Genomic DNA, 17,979 nt, shown 5'->3' with positions numbered 1-17,979 from the left:
AGTGGAGATTTGTGAGATGAGATCCTGATGCACCCATCACCCAAGCAGTATACACTGAACCATACTGGTTGTCTTTTATCCCTCACCCCCTGCCCCAAGTCACCACAGTTTATTATATCATTCTTATGCCTTTGCATCCTCATATTTTAGCTCCCACATATCAGTGAGAACATACGATGTATGGTTTTTCATTCCTGAGTTACTTCACTTAGAAAAATTGTCTCTAATTTCATCCAAGTCATTGGAAATACTGTTAATTCATTCCTTTTTGTGACTGAGTAGTATTCTATCGAATATACATACCACAGTTTCTATATCCACTCATTGACTGATGGGCATTTCAGTTGGTTCCACAATTTTGCTATTGTGAATTGTGCTGCTGTAAACATGCATGTGCAAGTATCTTTTTCAAATAATGACTTCTTTTCCTCTGGGTGGATACCCAATAGTGGGATTGTTGGATCAAATGGTAGTTCTACTTTTAGTTCTTTAAGGAATCTCCACACTGTTTTCCACAGTGGCTGCACTAGTTTACATTCCCACCAGCAGTGTAGAAGTGTTCCCTGATCACTGCATCCATGCCAACATCTACTGTTTTTTGATTCTTGGATTATGGCCATTCTTGCAGGAGTAAGGTGGTATCGCATTCTGGTTTTGATTTGCATTCCCTGATCATTAGTGATGTTGAGCATTTTTTCTATGTTTGTTGGTCGTTTGTATATCTTCTTTTGAGAATTGTCTGTTCATGTCCTTAACCCACTTTTTGATGGAATTGATTGTTTTCTCCTTACTGATTTGTTTGAGATCATTGTAGATTCTGGATATTAGTCCTTTGTCAGATGTATAGATTGTGAAGATTTTCTCTCACTCTGTGGGTTGTCTGTTGACTCTGCTGACTGTTCCTTTTGCCATGCAAAAGCTCTTTAGTTTAATTAGGTCCCAGCTATTTATCTTTGGTTTTATGCAATTGCTTTTACCCAAAAGCAATTTTTGGTCATGAAATCCTTGCCTAAGCCAATGTCCAAAAGGTTTTTTCCAATGTTATCTTCTAGAATTTTTATAGTTTCAGGTCTTAGATTTAGGTCCTTAATCCATTTTGAGTTGATTTTTGTATAAGGTGAGAGATGAGGATCCAGTTTCATTTTCCTACATGTGGCTAGCCAATTACTCCAGCACAATTTGTTGAAAAGGGTGTTTCTTCCCCATTTTATGTTTTTGGTTGCTTTGTTGAAGATAAGTTGGCTGTAAGTATTTGGGTTTATTTCTGGGTTCTCTATTCTGTCCCATTGTTCTATGTGCTTATTTTTATACGAGTACCACACTGTTTTGGTGACTATGGCCTTAGAGTATAGTTTGAAATCAGGTAGTGTGATGCCTCCAGATTTGTTCTTTTTGCTTAGTCTTGCTTTGGCTATGTGGGCTCTTTTTTGGTTCCATATGAATTTTAGAATTTTTTTTTTCTAACTGTGAAGAATGATGGTGGTATTTTGATGGAGATTGCATTGAATTTGTAGACTGCTTTTGGCAGTATGGCCATTCTCACAATATTGATTCTACCCATCCATGAGCATGGGATGTGTTTCCAGTTGTTTGTGTCATCTATGATTTATTTCAGCAGTGTTTTGTAGTTTTCCTTTTAGAGGCCTTTTGAGTCCTTTGTTAGGTATATTCCTAAGTTTGTTTGTTTGTTTGTTTGTTTTTTTTTTTTGCAGCTATTGTAAAATGGTTGAGTTCTTAATTTGATTCTCTGCTTGGTCACTGTTGATGTATAAAAGAGCTACTGATTTGCATATATTAATCTTGTATCTGGAAACTTTGCTGAATGCTTTTATCTGTTCTAGGAGCTTTCTAGCGGAGTCCTTAGGGTTTTCAAGGTAAACAATCATATCATCAGCAAACAGGGACAGTATGACTTCCTCTTTGCTGATTTGGATGCCCTTTATTTCTTTCTCTTGTCTGATTGCTCTGGCCAAGACTTCCAGTACTATGGTGAAGAAGAGTGGTGAGAGTGGACATCCTTGTTCCCATTCTCAGGAGGAATGCTTTCAGTTTTTCCCCATTCACTATTGTGTTGGCTGTGGGTTTGTCACAGATGGCTTTTAATTCATTAAGGTATGTCCCTTGTATGCCGATTTTGCTGAGCTGTGCTCTCTTTAGTAATCTTGATACCTAACAGATTATACATACTATCTCATTCAATTTACTGACAACCTTATAAGAGTATTAAGAAAATTTTCAATATTAATACAAATAATAAAACTACAGAATGTAGTTCAAATTTGTATATGCAGTTTTAAAAGTACATTTAACTAAAAATTTACAATCAAATTAATTTATTCTAAGTCATTCATATGCCCTTCCTGTGTATAACTTGGTAAACACAGATGTGGTAAAAAATTTGGCTCCATTGTGTCAGATTCGTTTAAATTTGAGGGTGTTGGCATATTAACAGCTGATCAGACTAACAAGATGATGTGATACTTTCAGCTATTAGGAAAGAGAAGGCTTTACCTTTTTTATGAAGAAAGAATTCTAATAGCTGTCTCCAAATTTCTGTACAATGGTTTTGTATCACCACCATCTGATTCATATACCTGGTTTCTGGTCAATTATCTCTTCAATTATTTAACTTCTAGTAATGTTAGAATCCACATATTTTCAAATATTCAGTGTTTTAAAACTATATTAACTATGTCAAATTGTATTCTCATCTAAGGGGTTTCGTTGTTGCTGTTGTTTTTTATCTTGCTCCCTTTTCTGAGCTCTGTATTATTATACCAAGGTTTGCATTAGATAAATCTGTAACCACCCAACGGGGTTCTTCTTGCCTGCTGCCTAGAAAAAGCCAATACACTGAGAACGGCAGGTGTTACAGCAGAGAAAGTTTTCTTTAGGCAGCTGAGCAGACGGATGGGACATATTTCTCAAAACAGTCTCTCTGATAATTCAGAAGCTAGGATTTTTCATGGATAGTTAGGCAGGAGGGGGTTGGGAAGTGGTTAGGGAATGAGGAATGCTATTGGTAGGTCAGGAATGAAATGACATGGGGGTCAAAGCTGTCTTCTTGTACTGAGACAGTCCCTGGGAGAAGTTAAGTCCATTTCTTGGCATGGGTCACAGGATGGGTGGCACTAGTTGGTCCATGAGAATTCAAGGGCTGAAAAATACTTTAAACACCAGTCTTAGGTTTTATAATAGTGATGTTATATATAGGAGCAATTAGGGAGGCTACAAATCTTGTGACTTCAGTCCTAAACCATAATTCCGACCTTGTGGTCAATTTGTTAGTTCTACAAAAGTTGTTTTGGTCCCCAAGAAACGAGGGGATTAGTTTTGGAAAGGGATTGTTATCATCTTTGTTTTCAAATCAAACTATATACTAATTTCCTCCCATAGTTATCTTGGTCTGTGCTCAGGAATGAGCAAGGACAGTTAATTTGTGAGGTTAGAAGCAACATGGAGTCAGCTATGTCAGATTTCTCTCACTGTCACAATTTTTGCAAAGGCAGTCAAATCTACGTTCTCACAATATTACCTTGCCCCAATACCAGTCATTTATTTTCCTGCAAGGAAATTAAGGAGAATTCTATATAATTAGAAAAATATAAAAATATAAATACAGGCTCTTGAAGTTTTGCCTGAAATGCTGTTTTGACTCATTCATCAAAATTTGGTTTTACTTCACATATTATTGGTAGAATCATTGTTTTAATTACAGATGAAAGTAATGTCGAAGTCCTGTTTCTCAGAAGCCTTTGGATAAACTCAGATTTCTATGATATAAACATTCAAGTTACCCCAAACCAAATAAGAATGTTATAAAATAAAAATGTAACCAATGACTAATCCAATTGAATCCTATTAAATTTTTAAATTAATATCTAGAAAATAATTTCATTTTTATACTTTACAGCCATTTTCAGAACAAGTAGAAACTGTATTTATAGAAACATTATTTCATATAAAGAGTGACTGGTGGAAAAAAGAAAGTTTTCCTATTCAAATGAGTTTAAGAAATGCTAGGTGCAAACAAAGGTTAGCACCTACCATAACGTGTTTTGAATATAAAATAAAAGGATCAGAGTCTCACAGTCATTAACTCTTCATCCTCCTTGTCACCACCCAACTTATCTTCCTGGAGCATTTTAAGGACTAATATTCCTGAAAAGTGCTATCTAAATCCAAATAGGAGGAATTTCAATATTCAGGATATTTTCTTTGAGCATCTAATGGAACTATAAAAATTAAATATACAGAATGAAAACCAATAAGTGTAGCAATGCATTATTATTATGTCTATTTGTCTGCTCATTATTGCCCCTTTGTTGAATATCAAGATGCCCAGAAGGAAAAAGAAATTGCATCATTGAGAGAAATAGATGCACTCAATGAGTGGTTTTTAATTATCGTGGTCACTTTTTGGGTTTGGGGTGATTTTGACAGTACCCCCAGTACTGATTATGTTTTAAATTATTGCTTTTCCTTGAGGAATCCACCCTTCTGACTCAAGAAAAAGAAATCCTCCCAGGAAGAAACAGTATGCAGTAAATACAAACTAGACTTGTGCACCTCTTCATAAACCTTCCCATACTCCCAACTATTTGGGAGATAATGGCTTCAGAAACACTGGAAAGGCAAAGTAGTGTATCTCCAGACAGTTAATATCTCATTCAAATAAGAAGGAAACCATTTGATTTGAGGGTTTTGCTATCCCCAATAATCTGATGAATTAAATTATCTGACTGAATGTTTCTGATAATTATTCAACTCCTCTCCTCATGTGTAAGTTCTTGGCTGCAGAAAAGTTCTAAAAATGATTCCAGACCTAGCTGTGCCCTTGCCAGTTATCTGCTACAAACCCAGACTTTGAGCATCCCTCCTCTCTTTCCCATCTCTCCCACTCATTTAGCCCTTAGCATATGCAACGTTTAATCATTTGCTTTTGGTTTAGAGCACACACACACCCCTAAGAAAGTCAGGTGGTAGAATGAAAAGATGAGCTTAGGAAATAAACAGGGCCCAGTTTAAAATGGCCTTTAAGTAAATGACATACTTAACTCATTTGAGCCTTGGTTTCTTTGTTTGTAAAATGGAGATAAATTAAAACAGCCAGGGTTCTTGTGGCTGAAAGTGATAGCATGCTATTATTTAATGGCTTAAAGAATTAAGCAGTGTATTACCTCACACAGCAAGGCACCTAGGAGCAGAGTGGTTGAGGATTGGTTAAATCAGAAATTCATTAATATTATGGAAGACCCAGGTGCTTTCTGTCTTTTTGGTCCCCTTATGGTTTCAAGATGACTGTGCACTCTAAGTGCTACCAAGATCCACAAAGGAGATGGCGAAAGTTCTTGTGACCCTTCTAAGAATGAAGAAAATGTTCCTAGAGGTTCCCTGACAGCCCCCACCTCCGTCCCCTCAATCTGGTAGGCGTTCTTTATGCTGCGTTATATTTAGCTCAGAGTCACACCGCACAGCAATGCCCACAGTAATTGCTAACATGGGCCATAAAACTATCATGACTGACTGAGAAGAGTCAAGATTTACCCCAAGGCTGCAGAGAAGACCCTGAAGCATATCAGAACCTAGATAAAATATTTTATTGACAAGGAAAAAGAGAAAGAAGAGACAAAAGGGCAACTGGAAGTGTAAGAATGGGAATAAATTTATGTTTGCCTCCCTACCTAGATGGTAGGGGTAAAGGAATATGTCTCATGTCATTTTCATATCCCCAGTAACCAGTATTTTGCCTCCCACAGAAAATGTTTTGGGGAATATGTACAAACACATAATGGTGAAGCTCCTCTAATCAGGAAGGCATATACTTGAAGTCGTTTTCTCAAGAGTGGAAATGACTTTAGGCTCCTACATAGACACATTGTCTCCTAAGCCATCTCATGTCAATTGCTCTGTGTTCAAGAGAGCACCATGGTTTCACTGGGGCAGCAGGCAGGTACCATGTAAGTGAGAAATCAGATCCAACAGATGCATCTAGAGATGGTCAAGACAAATAATACATTCTCTGCATTTTAGACAGTTTCCTCAGGTGTAGCCATGAGATTACATGCCCTGAATGGCTGTCATAGCATTGAAAGCAAGGAAATATAGTCCTCATTCCCATCTGTTGAAGGGGACAATGACTATTGAAGAAGGCCACTGAATTCACAAATATATCACATTCTAGAACCTTCTTACCCTGGAGGTTGGAGGGAAGACATTAATGATAAATATGAAAACAGGCAATTAATCATCAGCCACTGCAAGATGAGAAATTCTTCAGAAGTTTGTGTTAATGGAAGGATTGCTATTTTCGATCTTCTGGTTTTTTCTATCCCTGGATGCCTTGGGTAATGTGAGACAAAGCTCAAGGGAATGTAACCAGCCACCCAAAATGAATGCAGTCAAGTGAGAAGTTGCAGAGCTGTGACTTGGAGCAGTATTATGAATTACTCTGAGAAGGAGCTTCAGCTCCCAAGTTCAATCATGGGCTTGGAATGTATTCCAGAGGGTGTTCAGAGCCAGGGAGAGATGATGTCAAATACTAGTTTCAGAAATACCAAAGGTTGAATGACTCATGACCTATCACTAATCTCAACCTTCAGCGATCCCCTAGCCCCAGAAGCTATATTTAGTCAATATATTCAAATGGAAATATAATGGGTAGATGAGATGTAATAATGAGGAGTTAAGAATTTTAGTGAACAAAAATAAATCAGCTTTGAGGCTTAAGGCAGAAAAGAAGAGAGTAACAGAGAATATGAATACATGTGTTTGAAAAATATTTCCATAAATGAAGTAAAACATACAGGGAACCTAACATGCATTCCAAGGAATAGGATAATTATGGATAAATGTGGGTTTTCTCAAAGTATGCTTTCTTTGGGAGGCTTCCATTTCTAATAAAAAGTATTCATTTTAAGAATGAACAATGAGTTTACCTTGGAGGGATTCTTTTGGTCTTAGCTGTTGGACAATAAACTCTTTCTCTTTTTTATTTTTCAGTTTTTTCCCCACATTCCTTTGCATCTCACAAACCCAACCTCATGCCTTACCATGGTTTTCAAAACATTAATTGATCAACATTCAAAAAATACATCAAATTCCTTCTAATTGTTCTTTGATTCAAAATACTCACAAGAAAATCTAAGGAAATGTTTCTCAAAACGTTGAACCTCTTATTACAGAATGCTCTAGTGTCTGTTAGGTATTTATCTACTTTGATACACTGTTAAATCTGATTGAATTCATCACGCTATCCTTACTAAAGTTAGTAACATTCAACTAGTATTAATGAAATTGATTCAGAAGTTGTGCAAAATGTAATTGTGTTGATATAGTCAATAATGTGCTTAAACAATTCTCTAAACAGTACACACAAAAATCTGCTCTATTCTTTAATACAGGTGTAATTTTCTGCAGGAGCAAGTATTTTAAATTAAATAACTGAATAATATTTGAATTATTCACTTCCTTTAGCTATAGCTCCCCTTTAAGTTTAGGAATAACATATAAATGTTGGTCTTTTCCCCTTTACTCCCACTGTCCCCTTGTCCCTAATGCAAAAAAGACCTTTGTAAATCTTTGCCATGACAATGAACTTTGAGGCAATTATTAATGGCAATTTGATTATCCAGCATCAGGAACTTTCTAGGTCATTTTGTCAGCATTTCTGCTTTTCCAAATGCATCATTGTGTTAAAAACATCCCATTTTTCCAGTAAGGAAAAGTTATTATGCAGACCCACTTAATCAGCCTTTCAGTGCATTTACTAGGGCTCCATAGAACTCAAAAATGTCATGCTTTTGTTATGCTGATGGTTGAGTATTATGACATGCATATAAAAATAAAATTAAGCTAGTGGGCTTAATCCCATTTTATTTGTCCTGTGTGTCTCCACGGGGCACATCTTGTCCATTTCAAAGTCATTTAAACAGTTTGCATCAATATGCCATCTTTTAACTGGCTATTTAAAAAAATGATGGTAGACCAAATGTGGTGGTTTATGCCTGTAATCTCAGCACTTCCTGAGGCAGAAGCAGGAGGATCAGTTGAGCCCAGGAGTTTGAGACCAACCTGGGCAACATAAGGAGACCCTGTCTCTAAAGAAAATACAAAAATTATTTGAGCATGCTCGTGCACATCAGTGGCCCCAGCTACTTAGGAGGCTTAGGAAGGAGGATGACTTGAGCCCAGGAGGTTGAGGCTTCAGTGAGCTATGATCACACCACTGCTTTCTAGCCTAGGTGACAGAGTGAGATCCCATCTCAAAGAATGAAGAAGAAAAACTTTAAAAAAATGATTGGGGCTTATAGAGTATAAATGAAAGAAAATCTTTAATAGGGAAAACCAAAGACTTAAATTTATGTGTTGCGAATGGGCCTGTTGAAAGAGCTGTTTATTATTACTCTTTCAAAAATAATTTATCCTGAAATTAGGACTTCCATTGACTTAAGTAAAATAGGAGCTTTTGGCTTCCATGCCCTGTGTATCATAATCAAGGACCTCAGACCTTCCAGATGTTTTGATTATAATAATTCTCATCACTTTACTAGGGTATGTTAGTTCTACTCACAAAAGTCTAATTCTTGTAAAGTTTATCTTTTTCTTCTGTTGCTTGTGTTTTTGGTGTTGTATCTACAAACCCATTGCCTAATCAAGGTCACAAAAAATTTACTGCTATGTTTTCTCCTAAAGGTTTTATAGTTTTAGCTCTTACATTTATACACTTGATCCAATTTGAGTTTAGTTCTGTATGTTATGAGGTAAGGATTCTTCTTCTTTTGTGTGTGTGTGGCTATCCAGTTGTCCCAACACTGTTGAAAAGACTGTTCTTTCACACTGAATTGTCTTGGCAATTGTTGAAAATCAGTTGACCATAAATTGAGGGTTTAGTTTGGAAATCTCAGTTCTATTTCCATTAATCTATATGTCTTTCTTTATGCCACTACCACATGGTCTTGATTACTGTAGCTTTGTTGTAAGTTTTGAGAAGTGTGATTCCTCCAACTTTGTTCTTATTTTTCAAGATTGCGTTGGCTATTTAAGGTTACTTACATTTCTGTATGAACTTTGGATCAGCTTGTCCCTTTTTTCCAAAAAAGCCTGGTGAGATTTTGATAAGAATTGTATCTTTAGGCCAATGGTGGGGAGTAGTGTCATCTTAGCAATACCAAGTCTTCTGTTCCATGAACATGAGATGTATTTCCATTTATTTGGATCTTCTTTAGTTTCTTTCAACAACATTTTGTAATTATTAGAGAATAAGTTTTGCACTCCTCTGTTTAATTTAAATTTATTTTTTTAGAAGAGCCTTTTAAAAACAGAATGTTTAGCTTTCTCAGCATTTGTGCCTTCAGCTAACATGTCAGAGGCAGCTGGCTTATATAAAAGAACAGTCTTCCAGCAATAAATTCTCATCAGGAGGCAGTCAGAATTAAAAGAGTGAGTTTTGATGCTATAATCCTGGATCTTCTACTTCCTAGCAATGGAAACTTGGGCAACTTAACTCTGTGCCATTTTACTATGTGAAATGGGTATTTTCTTTTTATTAAATAGTTATACCACAGAGATTTTTTTGTGAAGATTAAATGTTTAATATATATACAGTCCAAAAACCTGTAATTGGCACATGGTAAATAGTTAATAAACGTGCATCGTTGTTATTGTTACAATGCCCTATCTTTCCCCAAAGCACTACTACAGATTCTATTTGAGATTGAGCCATTACCTTGTAGTGTGTTGAGGCAGAAGAAAGGCAAAGAATAACTGCTCCAGCTCTTAGACTCTGTTTTCCTACTATTGAGGAGCCTTTCTAAGAAAGCACCACTGTCTTCCTTGCTTATTGGGAATCTGGGGTTTGTTTTGTTGGTATTTTATAGCTGGCCAACTGGCTGGAAACTCCTCTGTTGAGATGTATCGCCAAGTGCTTCTGTCTGGTTGTCGCTGTGTGGAGCTGGACTGCTGGAAGGGACGAACTGCAGAAGAGGAACCTGTCATCACCCATGGCTTCACCATGACAACTGAAATATCTTTCAAGGTAAGGTTTATGAATGTTACTAAGAGAGGCAGCTGGGGACACCTGATTCCTTTTGGTTAAAGCCTTCTAAGGTAGAAAGTCCCAGTCATCACAATTAAGTCCAAAGGCTGTTAATCATCTTTGCAATTTCGGAGGCTAAAATTTGGCTGTTTATTCATGAATAATTGGCATCAGGTGAATTAATCCATGCTAACCAAATTCTAAGGAAACTGTCTTGTGAAAGGAATATCAATGTATTTGTCTTGTCCTCTTTAGCACTCTTACTCCTAATTTCTTGCATTTTATTTTTGTGAAATGTACATACTTAAAGAATACAGACAACTTATTTATATGCTTTAACTAATGGCTATAAAGTATGCATCCATGTAACTACCATCTAAATTGAGAAATAGAAACTTGGGTGTACCTGAAACACTTCCATGTATCCATTCCCATCAGAATGACCTGTTTACCCTCAGAGGTGACCACTGTCCTGACTATTACAGTGATCCCTACTTTGCACTTCTTTAGAGCACAAAGAACAAATTTATGTGCAGCCCTAAATGATGTAACTTCACCAATTTTTTTCACTTGTACATTGATTCACACTACAGTATACATTATTTTATGACTTGCTTTTTTCACTCCACATTGTTTAGAAAGTTCATTAATATTGTTTCAGGTAATTCTAGATTTTTTGACTTTCTTTTCAGGATGATAATATTAATTACTACTGTTAATTATTAGATAAGATTCCATTCTGTGATGCTAGCTGTTGGAATGGTGATGCCAACCAGTCAAAGACCCCCGGGAACATACCTATGGTCAAGTTAGATTTGTTTGCTCATACAACAAAGGAGAACACATGTTGTGGGGAGCTGGGGTATCTCAGTAAAAGTGTATTAGAGAGGAGTTACAGAACTTGGGCTTATAGTAGGCGATTTGGGGGATGGTTCAAGGGAGAAGGGTTTTGCAATGGATTGGGTGCTGTCAGCAAGCAGGAACAATCCTATGAGAGGGTATCTTAGTAAATCCTATCTAGGAAGCAGGACTAAAGCTGTTATTGATAAAGATGCATCAGTCATTCTTGTTAATGAGAAATGAGGTGCATTTGTTCTCTCTTCTTTTTCCAACTTTAGCTCTATTTTGCACCACAAAGGGCCTCACATTCATGTGTATGGACACCCAAGCCCAAATGTCTAAAGTCTGTCCACATCTCCTGCAAAGAGCCTTCCCCAGGGGGTTGGGGCAGTTGGAGTAGGGGAAATCTGGGGTCCTAGGTACTTGGAGAGTGACTGGAGAAAGAAGGTGTGGGCTTCAGGGAAAATGTTCTCTTGGCTGACTCAGGCTTTTTTACCCCTTTAAATGGGAATCAGAAGAGAAGGGCTAGAGGACAACCTCTTGCACTAGGTCCCAAGGCATAAGCCCTATTGCCTGGGATACCTGGGTCTCAGGGAAGTGTCACCAACTCTTATCTGAAGCAACCAAGGAAACAGACTCCAAGTATGTAAGTAACTAAGGTGAGTGGAGACAAGGCCGTTGAAAATGGGAGATTAGAGTACTGAGAAGCTAGAATATGGGATGAATATAATGTTGATATTGCCAAGGTTAGTGAAAAAGCTTTGAATGAAGAAACTGTGAGCCACTTGCCAACTCTTTGCTGAATGAGGGTGGCTCAGTAGATGGCAGAAGTGAAGAAGAGGTAAAAACTCTTTTGGCTGCTTCATGGGAACTAGGATTTTTTTTTTTTTTCAGAAGATTGAAAGGTAGTGTTTTAGAAGTAGCATTGAGAGCAAAAAGATCCCAAACCCAGCTTCTTACTGTGAAACACTTGAGATGTGAGAAAATACACAGTGATCACTGAAGACAGCAGCTAACAAGAAGCAAGATTTTCAAGGGACAGCCAAGTTTCTGTTTAAACAAAAGGATTTTTCTGATCGAAGTTGCTGTATTAGACAATAATAAAAATTTTTTCAGCAGTAATATCATTCACACCTAAAAATATGCGTATTATGTTGTGCCTAAGGAATATGACTTTTCATGATTTCTTCAACTTAGCCTACAATTCAATAATTAGAGAAAATAGCACCCTTCATGTAAATTTTACAACAAAGTTGAATATGGGGTTGACGTTAATTCTGATTGAAATCTTAAAAGTTGTGTCTGTTCCTGAAATTGAGCACGATTATGACCCTTGCATTTTCTTAAGTGGAAAATCAATGTTTTTTAAAATTCATTCCATAGTCCCGCTTCCTCCCTCTCAGACCTTGCTGTGGTCCTTTGTCAACTACCTAAGATGCAGTTTAACATAGTTGGGCTCTTTAAGAAAAAGTGGAGACAGGTGACCCTCGTGTGGAGCCAGTGCATCTTGGGCTCATCTGTCTGTTGATGGATGATGATGTTCCTGGAATGGCAGACAGCATGCCCTGATGGAGCTGAGAGCTGGTGGCACCACACACTGTCTGTCCGCCAGGAAGACCTGCCCCACTTCCCAGGCCACTGCCCTGTCTACCCTCCAGAGACATTGTGAGAAGCAATTGTTATTTTCTTAATAATTTGAAATCCTCCAAGTTCTCTGAGTTCCTTGGGGGAGAACAAACAGCAAGCATATCCTAAGGCATATTTATTTTATGTGGAGCATTTGCTTCTTGGCCTCTGCCTGCCATTGAGTCAACTTGGAGTGACTCTCCTTGTGCACTTGATCATAGAAGTGGTTCTTCAATTACATCTGTAATCCCAGAGTCACAGGCTGATTGAATACATCTTCCTGGGCTCTGGAAGCAAGGCTTCTCAACCATGTCCACACACTTGCCAGCAGGTGAGAGGCTTAAAGACGAAATCTAGCCCAGAATGCTGCTTCCTCTCTCTGCCTGCTAGAGTTGGGAGTGGGGAGGTAACCAGGATGGCTAAAGAGAGGAGTGAATTCATCATCCCAGTTGGTTTTTCCAGCTGTTCCTCCTGCTAATGCCCATAGCAGGATAGACAGTTCTGGCTGAGATGTGGGTAGGTGACAGTGGGTGAGGATGGATGTGGGGAGTAGAAATGCCAACCTATTTTGCAGACAGATATACAGTAGCAAGGATGCTTTGCATCAGGACTGAGACTAGAGGAAGGCAAGTAAGTTACCTAGCAAGTAAAATTTAAGGGTGTCTTTGCTCTCAGGGCCGTGTAAGCACGGAGCTGGCACTAGAGAGTGAGTGTCTCTTTAAATTTTGCACTTAGTCGCTTCTCTTGCCTCATCCTAGTCCCAACCCTACTTGCATGATTATCAGCCTACAGTCTGCTTTCCCTGAACCCAGTGTGTAAGGTGACTTTGTAAGAAAGAGTAAGAAGAGAAACAGGGCACAAGGGCCTACATAATCTGCAATCCCCCCATTACCTTGTTTCTTACTGCTTTCCCCCTCACCCACTGGGCTCCAACTATACTGACCTTGCTGTTCCTTGGCTGTGCCAGGCTGGTCCCACCTCACAGCCTTTGCATAGGCTCTTCTCTCTGCCTGGAATGGTCTTCCCATAGGTATCTGCCTGGTTATTCCCTTGCCTCCTTGAAGCCTTCCTCAAATGTCGCCTTCTCAGTGAGGCCTCCTGGGAACGATCTATTTACTACTGTCACCAGCCACCACTCCCAATCCCCACGCTTTATAACCCTGACATGCCAACTTTTTAGTATTGTATTTTCCTAAGGCTCTTATCATATCACCTTCTAACAATCTGCCTAATTTGCTTAATTCCTATGTTCCTTGTCTATTGTCTCTTCTACTAACGCATAAGCTCCACAAAGACAGGGCTCTTTGTTCTGTTCCCTGATCTGTCCCAAGTTCTCTTCTTTGAGCAGAACCTGACATATAGTAGGTGCTCAATAAATGTTTTTGGATGAATTTTCCCTTCCCAAAGCAAGTAGATCAAATATAGCATAACCTCCATTTTTAGTCTTTCTTGCCTCTGCTCATCAGATAAGTGAATTTGTCTTTCTCCATCCTTCACATAATATGTTGGTAGAGGCAGGGAAAACATTCCCCCAACATTTGCCAGTTTTAGCTGCCCTGAACATTTGGGCCAGATATTCACAGTATAATGAGACTGTATTCTATAGCTCCACTGCATAGCACTGCAGCAAAATACACTGATTGCGGAGTTCATTTTTATGTCCCCCAGTGTATCTGCTTTCAGTGTGTGTGACCTGGAAAGCTTCTGTGTGATAGATCCCAAAAGCAAGAGATCCTATTGGCATTTGCTCCCTATTGACTGTATGGGTCAAAATAAAAAGTTATACTCTGGGAAAGGAGACATTCAGCCTCTTTATGAAGGGCTTTTTGTTTTGTAGTCTGGCTTTATTATTTGTCCCATGTATCTGTTTCTATGCCTCATCACATTAGTCTTCCTGGTGGCCTAGACATAGCAATTCACCACTTGGTTTTCATTCTGTCTTCTCCCATCCAATATCCTTTCTCCTTACGCTTGACACCACCCACCCACCTCTTTCCCTGAGTGATTTTTCTCCCTTTAGGCAGCTTCCTTTTAACCAGCAATTATACAAGATGGAAAACTGGATAATGTAATAAAATATATGAGGAAAATGTATTAAATTTGAGTAAGTTAAGTTGAGCATTTCTGAAAATAAAGTGTCATTCATTCCCTGAGAGAAACAATAATTTAGGATGCAATTTCACTGCTACCTAAATGCACATATAAAATGGATATCCAAATACACCTACTGTTGTCTGTCAAGGATAAAGGATTTCAAGGGCAGTTTGTCTCACTAGAGTTTAGTAATTGAACCATACGGTTTATAGATTATTGAATCTAGTGCTACAAGTCTCTGAAAAACAGTTTTGGCTTGATAAGGAACAATGGAGCATTACTGTACTTTCACATCCAATGTCTACCAATTATGGCAAGTATGAAAGAGTGAAACTTAAAAGCGATAACTGGTTTTCTCATTCTGACTGATCATGCACACCATACAAAATATTTCAAAGGCACAAAAGCATGAAAGTTCTCCAGTGGAACTTCTAAAGTTTTCAGTTGCTCTTAACTAAAAATTATTAGATGAAATTTAGTAATTCTTTTTTTTTTTTTTTGGTTTAATAATTGCAAAAGGTTTCCTAAGCTGCTAGCTAAAGTTATGGTAGAGATGGGGAGAGGTGGACAGAGAGAGGAGGGAGAAGGATGGGTGAGAAAGAGAGAAAGGTGAACGCAGAAGGCAAGGATGCTCTCTGGAGCTGACTGACAGGGGTCCAGTACCAGCTCTTCCATTCAGTTGCTGCAAGACCTTGGAGAAGCTTCCTTCCCAGTGCAAGTTTCCTTTGTTACCAGCAAAATGGAGATGATAATAGTGTTTACCTCCTGGGGTGATTATAAGTAAGCATTCAGTAACTGTACTTAATACACAAATATTGCTTAAACTATGCATGGCATGCAGTGACTACTCTATAAATGTGAGCTTCTTATGTTATCATTGAAATGCATAAAAGTCAAATCTTACCTTTCTTTCTGTAAATACAATGGTTGTGTATTACCTGGGCATGGACTTATTAAGCCAGAGTGAAGGTGGGGGGCTGAATTAAGTTATCTGTAAGGCTGCCATGGTAGAAGCTGTGGGCATCCTCTACGCTCAACCCATGGCATCCACTTCACTTCCAGGAAGGTACCAGAAGCCCAAATTGTAGTAAACTAAACACAGCCCAGGCCTTGGTTAGGGGTCCAGTAGGAGCAGAGAAGGGAACAACAGATGAGCTTGGATGCTCCACTGCAAACATGAGTCCTAAGTCAAGCACACAAGATCAGAAGTACACAATGTCAGAGGCAGGACAAAGGTAAAAGCAGGGGAAGCAAGACAGGAAAATCTAGGACCAGTGGCCCAGTTGTAGTTCAGACCACACTAGCATCCCCACTGTGGGAAGAGAGAATGAAACCCAGGGAGCTACGAAGATGGGGGTGCATGGACTTCCTACAATTCTAAGAGCAGGCCCAGAGAAGCACTCACATTTTATCAGCCTAAGATAAAGATATGAGAGAGATTTGACCTGAAGCTAAATACTCACTTCCTAAATTAGAGGAGGGGAAGAGGGGCTTACCCACCTTCAGATTTAACTCTCCTTGGCCTAAATACCAATGAGGCAAGCCCACAATCCACTTTCATTATTAAAGGTGGCTGGAGAAGTTCTCAAATAGACAACGAAGAGAGCCATCATCAGAAAAGTTAGCAAAGCTGGCCAGCACAGTCCTCATGCCTGTAATCCCAGCACTTTGGGAGGCTGAGGCAGGCAGATCAGTTGAGGTCAGAAGTTCAAAACCAGCCTGGCCAACATGGCAAAACCCCATCTCTACTAAAAACACAAAACATTAGCTGAGTGTGGTGGTACGTGCCTGTAGTCCCAGCTGCTTGGGAGCTAAGGCACAAGAATCGCCTGAACCAAGGAGGCAGAGGTTACAATGAACCGAGATCATGCTATGGCACTCCAGCCTGGGCAACAGAGCAAGACTTCATTTCAAGAAAAACAACAGGTAGCAAAGACTAACTACACTTTTATTTACATGTATATCTGAAGGACTTTAAAAAAAATTAAAGCTCAATGTTTATTGGAAATTTCAGCCATGAAGTTGTTAAAAAATTAACACCGCCGGGCGCGGTGGCTCAAGCCTGTAATCCCAGCACTTTGGGAGGCCGAGACGGGTGGATCATGAGGTCAGGAGATCGAGACCATCCTGGCTAACACGGTGAAACCCCATCTCTACTAAAAATATAAAAAATTAGCCGGGGCCAGGCGCGGTGGCTCAAGCCTGTAATCCCAGCACTTTGGGAGGCCGAGACGGGTGGATCACGAGGTCAGGAGATCGAGACCATCCTGGCTAACACAGTGAAACCCCGTCTCTACTAAAAAATACAAAAAAACTAGCCGGGCGAGGTGGCGGGCGCCTGTAGTCCCAGCTACTCGGGAGGCTGAGGCAGGAGAATGGTGTGAACCCGGGAGGCGGAGCTTGCAGTGAGCTGAGATCCGGCCACTGCACTCCAGCAAGGGGGACAGAGTGAGACTCCGTCTCAAAAAAAAAAAAAAATTAGCCGGGCGTGGTGGCGGCGCCTGTAGTCCCAGCTACTCGAAAGGCTGAGGCAGGAGAATGGCGGGAACCTGGGAGGCGGAGCTTGCAGTGAGCTGAGATCTGGCCACTGCACTCCAGCCCAGGCGACAGAGCGAGACTCCTTCTCAAAAAAAAAAAAAAAAAAAAAAAAATTAATCTGGCTATTGAGTATGATTCAACATTCAACATTCTATAATACAAAATTACATTTACTTTGGTTACAATCAAGTTTTAAGCTTTGCTTAAGCCAATGATCAGACCAGTCCAAAGGTCAACAAATTATCTTCTGCAGGCCACATTTATCCTGCCATCTGCTTTTGTGAATTAAGCTTTGTTGGAACATAGCCACATCCAATTGTTTGCATATTATCTGTGGCTGCTTTGGGGCTATGCATTAGTCTGGACTGGCTCTCTTTCTAGAGAGACAGAGTTATTAAAAGGAACTGGCTCATGTGGTTATGGAGGTTGAGAAATTCCAAGATCTTCAGTTGACAAGCTGGAGACCCAGCTGACCTAATGGTACAATAGCAGTCCTGATCCAAAGGCGTAAGAATAAGGAGAGCCAATGGTGTAAGCTGCAGTACAAGTCCAAGTCTCAAGGTAGGAGAAGACCGATGTCCCAGCTCAAAAACACTCGAGCAGAAACAGCAAATTCTCTTTTACTCTGTCTTTTCTTTCTTTCTTTTTTTTTTTTCTCCGATTCAGGCTTCCAGTGGATTGAATGAGGCCCATCCACATTAGGGAGGGCAGGCTGCTTAACTCAGTCTACCAATGTAAATGTTAATCTCTTCCAGAAACCCCTCACAGAGACACCCAGAAGAATGTTTAACCAAATATCTGGGCACCCCATGACCCAGTCAAGTTGACACATAAAATTAATCATC

At 39.3% G+C, this 17,979-nt stretch overlaps 1 protein-coding gene across 3 annotated transcripts in view; it reads left to right on the top strand.

Annotated features, from left to right (window-relative positions):
* Positions 1-17,979, top strand: part of PLCB1 (phospholipase C beta 1) — a 752,445-nt gene that overhangs the window by 555,481 nt on the left and 178,985 nt on the right. For all 3 annotated transcript variants that reach the window (XM_015149373.3, NM_001257867.1, XM_028827440.2), the window contains 1 exon segment: positions 9,879-10,036. In XM_015149373.3, the coding sequence (XP_015004859.1) occupies positions 9,879-10,036 (158 nt within the window).

Source organism: Macaca mulatta, chromosome 10, assembly GCF_049350105.2.
Source record: "Macaca mulatta isolate MMU2019108-1 chromosome 10, T2T-MMU8v2.0, whole genome shotgun sequence".
Lineage (NCBI taxonomy): Eukaryota > Metazoa > Chordata > Mammalia > Primates > Cercopithecidae > Macaca > Macaca mulatta.
This window is presented reverse-complemented; position numbering and strand designations above follow the sequence as displayed.